The sequence below is a fragment of the Protopterus annectens genome, chromosome 9.part0, assembly GCF_019279795.1.
Source record: "Protopterus annectens isolate FY-2018-M chromosome 9.part0, PAN1.0, whole genome shotgun sequence".
NCBI lineage: Eukaryota > Metazoa > Chordata > Ceratodontiformes > Protopteridae > Protopterus > Protopterus annectens.
Window position 1 is genome coordinate 1,035,683,686 of NC_056743.1, and position 15,439 is coordinate 1,035,699,124.

At 37.8% G+C, this 15,439-nt stretch overlaps 1 protein-coding gene across 1 annotated transcript in view; it reads right to left on the reverse strand.

Moving 5' to 3' along the window:
- The window catches only part of LOC122811775 (keratin, type II cytoskeletal 8-like), a 72,639-nt gene that overhangs the window by 48,226 nt on the left and 8,974 nt on the right, over window positions 1-15,439 (reverse strand). The window contains exon 2 of the mRNA XM_044083833.1: window positions 8,264-8,472. Coding sequence (XP_043939768.1) covers window positions 8,264-8,472 — 209 coding nt within the window. The remainder of the gene's footprint in view (window positions 1-8,263; window positions 8,473-15,439) is intronic.

Sequence of the window (15,439 nt, forward strand, 5' to 3'; positions counted from 1 at the left end):
TTCTCCAAAATATATCTATTTCTTCTTATTTTTTTTTTTGTTGTTGTATTTCTATTGCTTTTACTCTGTTTCCCAATTTTCTATAAAACCTTTTTGGATCATCAGTGAATTGCGTATAATGTACTTTTCCTTTATATTTATGTATATATCTTCTACGTTTTAATGTCTGTGCTGATATTTATTTATTTATTGACCAGGAAAGTCCACTGGGGCCAATGACCCATTCTCAGTAGGGGCCTGGGGAGCAAAGCTCCGTACAACCACAGAAATTTTTACATAACATCAGCTTAAGTCTGAAAGTCAAGAAAGTTTTTACTTAATACAAATTGAAGTAAATATACAAAAACTAATACATATTATAGAGGTGCACAATACAAGAAAGTCAACCCAGTGTGTTAAATCTTTAGTAATTCTGTCTGTATATTCTCATAAGTAAGAATAAAGTTTAATAAATTCTGTTTATTCAGCCACAGAAATAAAGAAAGCAAGAGAGATTGGATACGAAGACAGATAGTGCAAATTGCAACTATACTAAATTAGTAAAAGTATTTATAGTTCATAGTGGCAAAAACTTTTAAGGTGGTTTAATCATATGACTACAAGAACAGACAATGTTATTGAGATAGTGTCTTTTAGTTTAAATGTAAAATGTTTTTAGAGTCTAGTTGGGTAATAGAGAGAGGGAACGCATTCCAAAGTTTGGCAATGGCATGGGAATAGAGACATTGTCCAGCTCTTTTGTTGGGTTTAGTTATGGGTAGTTGTTTGTTAGAGGACCTAAGATGCTGAGTAAGGGTGTATGTTTGTATTATGGTATGAAGGGATTGGCAGTAATTTGGATTATTTGTGGGTGAGAGTAAGTTGGTAGTAATGTAGGTAATGAAGGAACTCAAACCAGTTTATAGATTTAATGGCCAGGCAATGATGTGTGCGAGTTGGCATGTTAGAGATAAACTTAGATATTTTATAATAGCACAACTGCAGTTTGTTCAGGAGAGGTGTGCGTAGGTTAGTAAAAATGGGGCAACCATAGAGGAGGGAGGGTAGAGGTAGACTATTAGCTAGTTTCAACTTGGTAGAATTGTCCAGATAGAGTTTATGCCTATAGAATTAGCCAAGCTTATAATGGGTCTTTTTGATTGAGTTGAGCATATGATTCTCAAAGGATAGTTTGTCATCAATTGTAATGCCAAGTAGATTAGCTGATTTTACAATTTCAATTTCTGTATTGTTCTGAGAGAATATTTTGAAGTCTAGAGTTAGAGGTTTGGTTCTGAAGAGTAAAGATTTTGATTTTTTGGGATTAAATAGCAGTTGAGCTTCATTAAGCCAGGATTCAATGGAAATAAATGCATTTTGTGTTAACTTTAGGAGATCTGAGATGTTGTTAGAGGATGTAATTATTGTCGAATTGCCTATGTATTGAATGAGTGTACTTTGCAGGGATGCTTTATGGAGATTATTAATAAATATGTTAAAAAGCAATGGCCCAAGAATAGGTCATTGGGGAACACCTGCGCTGTTGAGTAGGTAATCGGATAGCTTGCTTTGCCATCTAACAGATTGTTTTCAGTTGTGTAGATAGTTATGGAACCAGGTTAGAGTGTGTGGGGAGCAGTTTACGGTCTCCAGTAGTAAGGGTAGTTTTGAGTGGGACACTGTGTCAAAAGCATTTGATAGATCTAGTAGGATCACTGATGTTAGTAGGCCTGCATCAAGAACTTTGTATACAGTGTTGGTAAATGACAGTAAGGATGTTGCACTGTGTGCTGGCTGAAAATCATGTTGGGTGGGAGCCAGTAGGTTATTCTCTGTGAGATGTTTTAGCAGTTGAGAATAAATACACTTTTCTAGAATTTTAGATAGAGGTGAAAGTATGGATATGAGCCTGTAGTTATCTAGATCACTGGTGTTACCACCTTTGTGAAGGGGAGTAATAATTGAGCTTTTCCATAGCTGTGGGACATATGATTCAGAGATTGATTGGTTAATGAGAATGCTAATTGGAAGACTATAGAATCTGCTGAAAGTTTTAGGTATTCAGCTGGGAGGCCATTGGAAGAGGGGGGAGCATGGTTTTAATTTTGAGAGCAGTTTATGAACTAGAGAGGTGAGTGCTGGTTGTAATGTAAATAGAGGTGTGGATGTATTTTTATTGGAATTACAATTGATGTGGAGGGAATGGTTAGAGGGTGCATTTTCATTTATGTTGCCAATTATACTTTTGTTAGTTTGAAGAGAAAAATCATTAACAAGTTTTTGGATAGTATCAATAAAATGAGAATTGAAGCCTGGGCAATTTTTTGAGGGTATTTGTCAGGTAATTTGGAGGAGTATTTTGTGTACCAAGATTTAGAAGAGAGGAAACAGTGTTCCAGAACAATTTGTTTGTTTTTTTTTTTTTTTGTTAGGAAGTGAGTTTAGTGGAGAAATACCTTTTTTTATCATTGACTTACTTTTTGGCATTGTTACAGAGTTGTTTATATTTGAGTCCAAGTTTTGTGGTTCTGTTTTTATGCCATTCCTTCCAGACTTTATCCCTGGAGGTAAGTAACTGTTAAATTTGTTTAGTTAGCCATGGGGCATGGTTAGGCTTTACTGTTTTGGTACGTGTGGGGGCAAGACTGTTTAGAATATTTAAAAAGACATTATTGAAGTAGTTGACTGCTTCATCCAGTGGGAGAAATTTGGTAGGGAACTAGTTGTGGTTTTTTAGAATCTCTAAGAATAGTTGTTCATTGAAATGGGTATGATTCCTAGTTCTTAGACAATGCAGTTTGTTGCTTTGATGTTGGGTTCTGTGGGTATAGGCAGGGAGATAGTCACTAAAGGTATTGGGTAGGGTCCCTGCCTTGGAGAATTTGTGAGTGTGTGAGACGAGTATCCAGTCTAGGGTTGATTCTGTTTGTTTTTTTTACCTTACGAGTGAGCTTAGAGATGAGTTGAGTAAACCTGTGTAAGTTAATACTATTTACTGGGGCATCAGGGATGAGAGTTTGCCAGATAATATTTATGTCGCCAAGAATGATGGTTTCATTTGATATATTGAGGGTGGTCCAGGATAGTAGATTTTCCAGAGTAGGTATGTTTGACCTGGAGAATATAGAGTACAGCAATACATAATTGTTTTCTGCTGTTGATGTGAAGGTTAACTAGTGATAATTCCATATTCCCAAATGTTGGTATAGGTTTAGTATATAGAGCAACAGCTAAAGTGTCATGGTAAATTAATGTGACACCTCCATCCTTTTTATGTAGCCGGTCATTTCTATGTATAATATATCCTGGAGGGATTATTTCAGTGTTAGCAATATGTGGTTTTAGTCAGGTGTCTGTGAGTGCTACAATATCTGTGGAGTAGTGAGACAGCCAGAGATGGAATTTGGTGGTTTTGTTACAGATACTATGGACATTAATTGTAGTGAAGCACAGGTTCATAGCACTAGAAGAAAGGTTTTGTGCAGAATGGTTGTTAGGTCCAGGGTTTGGGTGAATGTCACCACATAGAGAGAAGGCCTGGTAGTGACATATAATTATGGAAGAGATGCCTATGGTGGGGGTTGCAAATTAATTTTACTTTGATTATGATGACAAAGGATTTAATCTTTGTTAGGTGCCAAGTATGGAGTGGAATATAGTAAGTAGGGAGGTGGAGTGGGATAGGAAAAGAAGAATGGAGGTAAGGGAAATTAAGGTAATACAATACAAGGTTTGATGTATAGTACATGTTAGGAAATGGTTGTGGTACTATACTTAATGAGAAGAATGAGAAAGATTCAGGAAGGGACGATGGCTACAAGGAAGATAATTTAGGATGGAGTGAATGGGAGGATACTGGTGCAGGTGTCTGTGTGTTGATTTGGGGTTTGACAGGAAAGGGAGGAGCTAATTAAAGGTATAAATGTAATTGCTGTGGAGGTGGGTGGGAATGGGGGTGGGGTAGTAGAGTGGAGTGAGCCTGAGTGGGCCAAAACCTTGAGGCAGCTTGCCATACCACAGTAGAAACAATCAGTTAGCAATGTGTGCCTCAAGACAGTGGAGTAATTAAGAGTAGGCAGTTCCTAGAGATAAGAAACCTACACAGGTAATAACAAACTAACACATGCTGCTATATTAGTTCTGTTTAGTTTTGCAGTTCTTAGTATTAGCTGTTGCTAAAAACAGAGAAGAATGGAGGGAGAAAGTTCAGGGGAAAGTGTAGGGGAATCAAACATTATTTGATTGAGTTAGTAAGTGTGCCACTAGTCAAACAAGCACTAAAGTGTTTCACTACAGAAACTTGCCTAGTATACCAGAAAGATTACTGAAACTAATAGTTTCCCTGCAGGTGAGATTAACTCTTGTATTCTTGCTATGAGGAAGCTGCAAAGGTGTGGGAGATCCAGATAAGCAGGGTTAGTTGGGTGTGCTCATTGGGAAAATGAGAACAGCAGCTGTAAGAGGAAACAAATGTTAGGACAGGGGTTTTAGGAGGGATGTAAGACAGAAGATAAATGATTGTAAGAGGCGTAAATAAAAAGGGCTTTAATGGGGTGAAACAACAACAGATGTGGGGAAGGTTGAGAAAGGAAAGTAGGAGGCTTGAAGAGAAGGGAGATAGATTAGTACAGCAGAAGTATCAGAAATGACCCAGAAGTAGAACACAATATATACAGTAAATAATTTTCCTTGTAATAGCATACAATAGATCCTGTTCTGTTCTAATACTGTGCATTGATTATATCATGTCTTTTAAATATTTTTGTTGATCTGTTCCCTCATTTGTACTCTTCTAACAGTAACACTTCTTGTCTTAATTGCTTTATAGTTTCCTCTATTTGATACTTCCATGATGGAATTTGATTTCTTCCTTTCCCTTACTGCTCTCTGTTTTTGTAGTAAGACTTTATGTTTTATTAATTTTGCTGCACAGTAATATATCCTATTTATTTATGTTATATCACATGAATTTCTGTTAATAGACTTGATTACTACTTTTTTTTATTAGACTCTAACATTTTGGGTCTTATTACGGTTGCCACCCATCCCGTTGTCAGTGGGACACTCACGGGTTGCCTCCCTCATCAGCACAATTGGCTGCAGGGGTTGGAGGGGCGGGAACTTCAGTCAGAAGCCCCCCATGTTGGTTGCAGCTAGCACTAAGAAGCCAGCAAGGAGTCTGCCTGCCAGCCAGCCAGCCAGACCACACTCATTGAATGCCTACTGCATGACCTTCAGAAACCAGGGTACTTCAATGCAAATTTCATCAGATCCTCCAACAAGGGGAACATAAAAATTTCCCCTTTTGTTGAGAATATTTTTCTAAAGAGAAAGGTGAATGTCCTTGGACTTTTGGACTTCCATGAAGACCCATCGGCACGGGCTATTTCACATCAAATTTCCAACATTATGGGGGAAAGGCACCTCTTGCCCTGGAACCATATTTCAGCTTATGGGGCTGATAATGCCAATGTGAACTATGGGAAGAATCTGTGTATACCAGTATAAGAAAAAAAAAAACATCACCTCCAGAAGGCTAACTGTGTGTTGTCACATCTCTATCCAATGCAAAAACATAAAGCTGCAACTACGATACGATTGTGATGCATTTGTACAAGGACTTCTAGACTTCAGCCACTTCCACTCCACACAAAGCAGAGAAAGAAGAAGACTTGAGTTTGAGGAGCTTGTGGTATGTGGGACGTATTAAGTAAGTGAGGTGGCTGTCACTACTCCAGCATTTTGAAAATGTGAAGAGAAACCAGTCCAGTCCCCCCTCCCTACTCTCCTCCAGAGAGGGAAGAGAGAGAATTGCCTACTCCTTTTCAGCTAATGAGCATGGTGAGAATGAATGCACTGCTGCTCACGTATGCACCAGTTTTATTTGTGCTTTCTTTGTTGTTGTTCTTGTTGATTTTAATGAACATATAAGTGCAAAAGAAAAATCAGCACTAAACTTTTGCAAACTTTGGGGGTGTAAAGGTCTCTCTCAAGAAACTTTAGGCAGAACTTCTGGGGAGAAACTGACTTGAGACTTCATGATGACATTAGACAGCACTCTGCTAACAAACTGAAAAGAGACTTCATTGTGTTCTTGGAGACTGTGATTGAAATACCTGGAGTGTTTTACTGAAAATGAGTGAAAGCTACTTAATTATTACACTATCTAAATTATTCTAATAAGACTGCTGCTTGTGTGTGACTTGCCCCTGAGTCTGACTTGTAGGATGTGGATGAGGCTTTAGGGGACTTATGGGGAATTTCTGGCATCTTCCCCTCTTGTCCCACACAAGAAGCCCCCCAGGAGAAGTGGCTGAAGCTCAAACTAAACTTCAGAGAAGACTGCACTGAACCGCCTCATACGCTGCACTGTCTATTTTCAGACTGGTATGCATTAAATGTGAAAGTTTTCACTGGTGATTTGTTTATGGAAAATGTAATGTTAATGATGTGTGTGGTAGTGTGGATGTAATGTTGAATGAACAGTGGTGTGGATGAAATAAAAATGACTTTTACAAGACATGAATTTCAAATAAATCAAATATTCAAATTCAACTCAAATTGTTTATAATTTTTAAAAAAAAAAAATTTAAAAAAATTCTTTTGTGTTACTTTGTAAAAGTATAAAGTGTAAGAAGTGTTAAAGTACTTTTGTGCTTTTGTGTTTTTGTGTTTTTGTGTTTCTTTGTTTAGCATTAATTTGCTAGGGTACATATGTAGTATTTAAATTTTTTTCTTTTTTTTATTTCTTTGCTTTAATTTTTTATATAGATTTTTTTTATTTTTGGCTTGTTTGCATGATTTTTTTTTTTTGAATTTTTCTTTTTAAATATTTTAGAATTTTATGATTTGTGTTTTTTTAATTTTTAAGTTTGTTTTTGTTCATTTTATTAGTGTGTTTTTTTCAGTTTAGTGTATGTTTTATTTACTTGTGGTCAGTCAGTGTGCTGCGTTGTTTTAATTTTCATGGTTTATGTATTACATAATTTTTGTTAACAGTGCTGACATATATCTACCTGCATTGTGGCCATAACCCCTCTGGTAATAACTTGACCACACCCCCCAGTCCCCCTGGGTGTTATAGACTTTCTGCAATCTATTTCTTTCAACAATCTTCATATGTCTATCCATCTCTATTAAATCAAGAAATTCTTCCCTTAGATTATTTTCTTTTAACCTGAGGGCACATTCTTTATTTTCCATTTCCTGCAGGCATTATTCAGGAAGATCCAAAACATCTTCCTGTGAAACATTCTCTTAACTGCATCCTCTGTCATCCATTGCTCTTTCACATGGGAACTCACTGGACTATCACTCCACAACATTGACTGCATCAGAGCTGCCAGAGTTTCTTGTTCCTTCCATTGCTGTGGAACTCCAGCTGAACGTTTGTACTGGTTTCTTATCAAATACTTCCCAGTCCACCTATTTCTCCTTAATTTGGGACGTCACTCTTCCATCATGCTGTGACATTACCAGAGCTGCATTTCCTAAACTAAATCCCTCATTTTGCAGATAATAGACAATTTCAGTTTCTGTTTTCTCCATTTCTAATCCTCTTTTTTTTTTACTTTCCCCCTTTGTTTTCTTATATGTTGTGTTGTAAAAGTTTTCCATATCCAGATGCCTTTGCCAATATTTCTCTTCAAATAACTTTGTCCTATCTTCTACTATCCAGCTAGGACAGTCTGATGTATCTTGACTTCTTTTTGAGCACATTCTTCAGTTATTTGTTCTATCATGCAGGCTTTATTGACACATACAAATTCAACACTGACAACTTTATCAGAAATTTGTTCCTGTTTCTAGGTTGTTGTCCAAGTACTAAACATAAATACATTTCTTTAATAATAAAGGTTCTACCTATTTCTTTTCTCTGTTAATAATGAGAACACCTAGTCTTTCTCTGTGCCTACTTTGGGATGGGTCTCCTCTGTTGAATATATCCTTTTCTCCTACTATCCCTCTTCATCTTCATCTACCTGTGTGACACTTCATCTACCTGTATGACAAAAATGAAGCCCAGTACCAGAGTAGTAGCTTCAGAGTGAATGCAATGCAGAAACATCATAAAACAAGCAGCACAAGCCAACATAATATATGAACAAAATGTTACTGATGGGCTTTGTCTTCTACTGGAATATATAGGAAACTTTTACAACAATTATTATTTCCTGTGTTCTCTATTATAAGAATTATTTTCTGGGTTTTCTAACTTTTCATGTTAAGCATGCTGTTTTGACTTTTATTAGACAGTTACTATGTTTTCCCCCCGTGTTCTTACTTGTTTTTAAAATCTTCAACTAAATCTTGCATATTTCTTAGTTCACTGTTCAGCTTGTCTCGATCACTGTTGATGTTATCTACTTGTCTACGAAGGCCATTGATAAAGGCTTCAAACATTGGCTCAACATTGCACTTTTGGGTTTTCTGTTCCTGTAGAAGGCTCCATTTGGTCTCCAACATTTTGTTTTGCTGTTCAAGAAAACGGACCTGAATGCCAAAGAAGCAGAGGTTAGGAAATATGTATTAAAGCAAAAAGAAGTACAAAATTATATTCTGAAATGCATTTTTTAAATCTTTACTAATAATCATTGCTTGCTAATGAAAGCAGATTTAGGAAAATATATTATTTTCTACAGTCATTTCAGCTATTAAAGTAATATGTTAGATATGACAGTGTGCAATAAGAAAAGTGGATTTTCAGATGTAGAATATAATTTATGGCCACATCTTGGTTAGTTTGAAGCTCAGGTTATGTACTTTTCACACTACTGTCCATATTGGACTATTGTTCTTTACCTGTGATACATCAGAAAAGAGCATTTAAAAAGAGATTATAAACATTTAAATTTAGACTTGTAATTTTATAAAAACCATAGAAAACATCCATGAAAACTTTCTCAAAGCATAACAAAACATAACCACAAATACGTTAAAATGTTTCTGTACAGCCATTGTCTAAATCTTCCTGTGAATGGGGTATAGAGATAAAGCCCTGACTATGGTCCAAGTGACCTGAATTTGATTAGTGCCTCAGGTGCGGCTTGGCATAGGCAGGGAGGGTGAGTGTGCCTATAGTAGGGGAATGGCAGGTGTGTGTACATGGCTGTCTGGTGGATCCCTGGTGGAAGTCGAGGACATACAGTTTAGTATTGTCCTTGGGGAGATCTGGTCTGTGGCCAGGTTACTGTGGAGTAGGTTTATAAGCCAGCAAACTCTTTGCATGTCCTGAGATCGGTGTGCATAGGAGTGAGAAATTAGGAACAGAAAACACTCCAAAGTAGCAGAATGACAGTGAACTAAGGTGTCTTGATGGTCTCAGCCTCTTCTCCATTCCAAACATGGGTGAGAGATACTGCAGAGGATGACAGTTTGTAGACTTAGTAAATAAGGAAAAGCTCATGAGGCAGCTGATGGTCAACTGTAGGAAACCAAAGGTGCTGCAAAAAATGTCCATATCCACATGCTAAGGGCAATACTTGCAACACATATGTATCATGCCATCTAGCTTGTGACATACATTTTTAGGATGATTAACATATTAAGTGAAGCATAATTGCTTTGTATTTTAGGAATTCTATGACAGAATTATCTCTGTATGATCATATATCTTAGATGCCGCTGATGGGACTCAGCAGCATAAACTTTACAGCAGAATAATATGAGTGAATAATGTGGCATTGTCACAGCAATGTAAAGACACAGTAAACTCATATCATATCACTGCACAAAGCAATGAGGCAGAAGTGACCATGCATTATTGTACTACAAGACAAAGCTAGCAAGCTAGAATACTGGTGAGCATTCCAATACTGTTATACTGACACCATTTTCCCTTTCATGAAAAATTAGCTTTGTAGTGCTGGTCCCAGCTTTATGATGCATAGCAAAAACTGGGGAGTGGGGGGGGGGTCCCTGGTGGTTTAGTGGCCAGGATTTGCTGGTCCCATTGCCTCAGCCTAGTTTAGTTTTCCTCTAAGGGAATTTCTATGGATTTCCCAGATCATGGCTGAAAAGGGTGTATGTACCAGTCCATCTATCCAATTTAGAAATAGTAAATAAATAAATAAATAAATAAATAAATAAATAAATAACCAAGGCTCACCAGATGCAGTGCAGCATCTGATTGTGCAGAGGTTGTTGCAGTTTTAGCAGTCAGTGCCTCAACAAAATTTCCTTTTTGAATAACCTTTATTGATTTTAACTTATATATGATATTTAAACAGAAAATAATAAAATCAAATCACATGACTGTAGTCAGGTCTATATCAGATCAGCGAAATGGCATTACAGTGAATGCCATTTCGCCGAAACATATAGACCAAAATCCCAAAACAGCGAAAGCTGGGTTCAGCGATTTTTTTCCCTGGGAAAAAAATAACTTGGCCTGAGCCATGACATTGCCCTTTACCCCACTGTAGTGCAATCTCGGAGTTAGAATATTTAGTAGGAGGGGTATGTGGGGCTGTGGGGTAAGAAGGTCCCATTTTGCAATGTTTTAATTGGTGTGTTGTTTCCCAACAGAGAGAGCTTCTGCAAGGCAATCACCTAAATAAAGGAGAAGGTTTACAGACCAGGTCCTTCATTAAATAAAAACTCAGTCTAAGCAGTTTAAACACCATTGGGGTAATGGACAGGCAAAAAATATCAGAGCTGTAAACTGAAAATGAAACTTGGCACCCTGAAATCATGGAAACTCAGATTAGAGTATATAAATATGCGTTGCACAAGTCTAAGATTGCCATAAAGGTATACAGGGGCAGAAAGTTAAATAGTATTTTAAAAGTAAGCACTCTGAATTTTTATGTGGAGATGAAGAATTTGTTTAGGAATGACAGGTCTACGATTCTTCACCAACAACTGTCTCTCTTAGGATAAGTATGTAATAGATAGCTATCTGAGGTCATGGAAGGAGGGAGAAGTAGTTATTCATGCATCATTTCAAGTGAGGAAATTATCTAGATTTTATTACTACAATACCAACATATCTCCCACATTCAATGTTGCAGTGCATTACTTGTGCAACAGTAGCATATGACATATTTATTGTAAGCTAGAGATGTTGGATAGCCATTTTGTCTTCTGAGCAATTCTTCAATCCTCATATATTTTGCAGTTCTGTGGCATGTTGTTCTGAGGCCAGTGAGTTAGGAAGTACAAGTGACAAGTCTTTGGAAAGTCTGTCAGGAAGTTTTGGACCTGACTGGACAATGTTCTCCTTCTTCATGCCTGGAGGTGCCTTTTGTGACAGGGCATTAGAGATATGTCTAGGTGCATCTCTGACTGCCTCACTACCTGAGGCATGAAATACTTAGGCTCATAAGATCAAAAGATCAAAAGATCATAGGAGGTTACAAGGGTATTGGCCCTAAGGTCTCTACAAGCCTATCCATATTATATCCTTGTTCCCTTTTGGACCAAGATATATAGTCTATGTTTGCGTGTAATTCTAAGATCAGCACCAGCTGCCCTTGTTTAAGAGGCATGTAGGTGAAAACCCTGTGTAAATTTACGGTTTCCCATCCAATTGTCTAGGTTACACTTAAATAGGGTCATTAAGGAGCTCTGTATTACATGAATTGGGAGTTTGTTCCAGATGAGTGGCAACTTGTGGGAGTCATATATGTCTCTTCAGTATGTCCTGTTAATATCGCAGGCTAGGTTAAGATTCCTGGAGCTAGTGAATCTTTCCCCATTAGATTTGCTGATGTGCAGCAGCTTCATCACAGCAGGGTCTGAGACTGCTCTGTAGGCCAGGCACAAGTCAACTCTAAGCAGTCTATATGATACTGAGTAAAGGGATAGGGCCTTATGTCTGTCCATGTAGGTCTTGTGTTGTAGGCCCTGAAATTTCTTAGTGAGAAACCTCTGACATCTCTTCAGTTGCTGCAGATGTCTGGTGAGGTACATACAGAAGGGAGTATTGTACCCTATTATTGATCTGATGAGAGTTGAGTACAGGGGAGTTACAACCTCTTTAGCTTTGGATACTGTTCCTTTGCTTATGAGGGCTGCAGTGTGGAAGGCCTTCTTTACTACTGTGGGCACCTAATAATCAAAATTAAGGCTGCTATCAACTTACATTCCTAAATCTGTCCCCACTGCATTTGAACTTACGGATATATTGTTAATGTTGTAATTAGCAGGGATTTCTCCTTTGCCGAAGGGGATGATAAAGCATTTTTTTACATTTAGTTTAAGTAAATGACTTTGACACCAATCATTTGTCTGTGTAAGCCTATTTTGTAGCATGTTGACATCTTTGAGAGATTCAATGATTGTACAAAGTTTGCATTCATCAAACTTATTAAGCTATAGGCCATCGATTTTTGCCTGGACTTCTGAAAAAAAGATAGCAAACAGTAGAGGCCTAGCACAGATCCCTGTGGAACACCACTGTTAACAGGTCTGCTAGTAGAGATGGCATCCCTAATTTTAACTGCATGGGTTCTGTTTGTGATAGAGTTGGCAGCCCATCTAGTGACATAAGGGTTAATCCCCAGCTGGGTGAGTTCCTCAATAATGCCTGAGAGAGGGATTGTGTCAAAGGCCTCTGCTTGGTTGAGATATGCAGTGTGAACTGTTTTGTTTTCATCCAGGCCTTGATGATGTTCTCAAAAAGTCCACCAGGTTTAGCAGGTAAGATCTACCCTTAAAAAAGCCAAACTGCATCAGCTCAAGAGTTTGAATGTCACCTTTATCCTTGTTGATAAGATCCATGATGATTCTCCACATGACCTTCTAGATAAGGTTAGTTAGACTTAGTTAGTTGGTTTTTTAGAGAGATAATAAAAGTTCTGTTTGGATCACTGGCTGGTTGTTTATTTTTTTTTTTTTTTTTGAGGTTTTATTTTAACTACAGTGGTTGTGGTGAATGGTTAGACTTATGGGTCTATAGTTCCCGGGGTTGACTGAGGGACTCCCTTTGTGCAAGGGGATTATGGTTGCTGTTTTACACTTAGCTGGGACAAATGCAGTGCTTAGCCTGAGACTGAAGAGTATGCTTAGTTGTTGTGTAAACTCCTGTGGTAGACCATTTAATAAGCAACCTGGAATGTTGTCCGATTCCACAGAGGCTGTGTTTTTGGCTTTGGAGAGTGCAGCTATGACTTGCTCTCTGGAGATACTAGTCAGAAGACTTGTGAAAGGTATGCTATGGGGTATGATTGGTGGGGACAGGGGGTTGAAGTTTTTGCCAAACCTGTCCACTAACAGGTTAGTGATGTCCTCGGGTTCAGTATAAGGGATACTGTCCTCATCTTGTTTGGCACAAAGATGGGCCTTCCTTTTTAGATATCAGATGTAGCTAAATAATGCTTTGTGATTTACCTTAGCTAGGGATGCTAATTTAGTTTTGTAATTAGCTTTAGAGGACTTTACAAGATGTTTAATCTGCTTTTTATGCTTTGGAGGGAGTTCTTCCTTTGCTGGGACCATTCCCTCTTGTTTTTTGAGAGCAGTTTCTTTCTCTTATTGTATAACCTATATATGCTGGATGTACACCAGGGTAGCTTATTTTTCATGAGGATCTTGAACTGATCTGTTTCTGTACAGCTGAACATATACATTTATATAGGTGTTTCATATACAGGACATTTTTGTTAACCTCAGTATAGGGGTCATTGCTGTCAGTGTTGGCAGGTGATCTGTAACTATTGATACCATTGCTCAGTAGGCTATAGTTTGCTTTGGAGAAATTTTTTTAAAGTTTTGCTCCTGAGGGTGAGTCAGGTATGATCATTACTTCGAATGAGGTTGTTTTATGTTTGGACTTTACCAGGGAGGGCCCCATACATGGGGTGGTGCAGTGATCCTCCATCTGAGTGAGCACTATGTCAAGGATATTAGAACCTCTTGTGGGGGTGCTGACTATCTGCTCCAGAGCATTTGTGTTAACAAAGCCCAGGAACCTTTTGGCAAGTGCATTTGTGGTCATATATGTTATCCATTTGATGGAAGGACAGTTAAAGTCACCCATGACCAGCACATTTGGCTGTACTGAGAGTGACTTAAGTAGGTCCAGGTAGGCTGTGTGGTTTTTGTGTCTTATGGTGGGGGACCTATAGCTAACGATGTTGAGGGAGGGTCCTTCCTACAGTTAGTTGGACCTGTAGTAACTCTAGGGAGTCGTACTGTTTAACCAGTCTAGAGATGTATATGTCATTAATGAAGATGGATACTCCTCCTCCCTTGTTTTTTCATGTTCTTTGTGTGGTCTGAAAGTGTGGAAGGCATTGTAGCCCTGCATGGCTGGGCTACTCTCTGAGGCCTTGAACCATGTCTTGTGGCTGCACAGACATCAGCATCTTCCAGGGTGAGAAGTGCGTCACATGAGTGTGGTTTCTAGTTTAGACTCCTAACATTTAGCAGAATAACCCTGAGTTTGTTTCTGGAGGATATTTTTATGTCGATAATTTTGTTTGTATGACATTGCCTAAAAAAGGCACTAATATTGGCATTAACCAAACTCAGTCTGCATTATATTCATTTTGAACAAATGTTGACACTTTCACTTCAGCAAATATTCATGCTTAGTGCAAACAACTAATGGTCTCATTTGCTCTCATTGCTTCACAATCACTCCTTCTACTTGCTTCCTTGAGATTTGCTGCATTGACACTTTTCTTTGTCCATTTAAAAGAGACAGGTGATTTGCTTTATAATCATTGCATCATTTTATCTAGCCTCTTTTTCTTTCAGGCTATATTTCAGAAGTAAGTGATTGTTGTCAGGAATTCTACTTTATAGAGTATGATCCATCACTGTTTTACATGATACAAGATCAGTGCCTTGCTTTGCAATGTTCATATTTTCAGACAAAAGTGATCAGTGAAACAATTCCTGTTAATTCACTGTAATTCTTCATGATGTTTTTGATGGTTTGTAGAGTCCTCTTCTCAACTTGATAGACTCAGAGTAATTATGGGTAGAGGTCACATGATGGTTTCCTAATTTCTTGAGTTTCATATTTACACATTCCCAGCCATTACCAGATATCAGTAATTCAATGCCATGTCTTGACAATATAATTCTTCATGCTTTAGATGCACATTATTATATCTGTTAATTTCACATCCGCAGGAAATGAGAACAGCAGCTAGCACACATTAAACTCATAAAGTCTTGAAATTGTAACCAATCCATTTTCACTATACTCCATGGTCATCCTACAGCTGAATATGTATTCACATCTTCTCTTGTGTTCTTATTACAACAAGCACTGTACACTACACAACTCTGAACGTCTTTATCAGTTTATATAAGAACACATTACAAACTTATTATTATACGTTGCAGTTACTAAATTTGATTCTCATCTTCTTGGCAATATTTCTTTCCTTAGCTGATTAGGCATATTTATTTTTCAGCTTTAAACATCAGCCTTGTTTGCAACTTGCCTCTTTTTTTTACCTGAAAGACATGCCTATGTTTATTTCCTTGCAGTCGATTCTTGTTG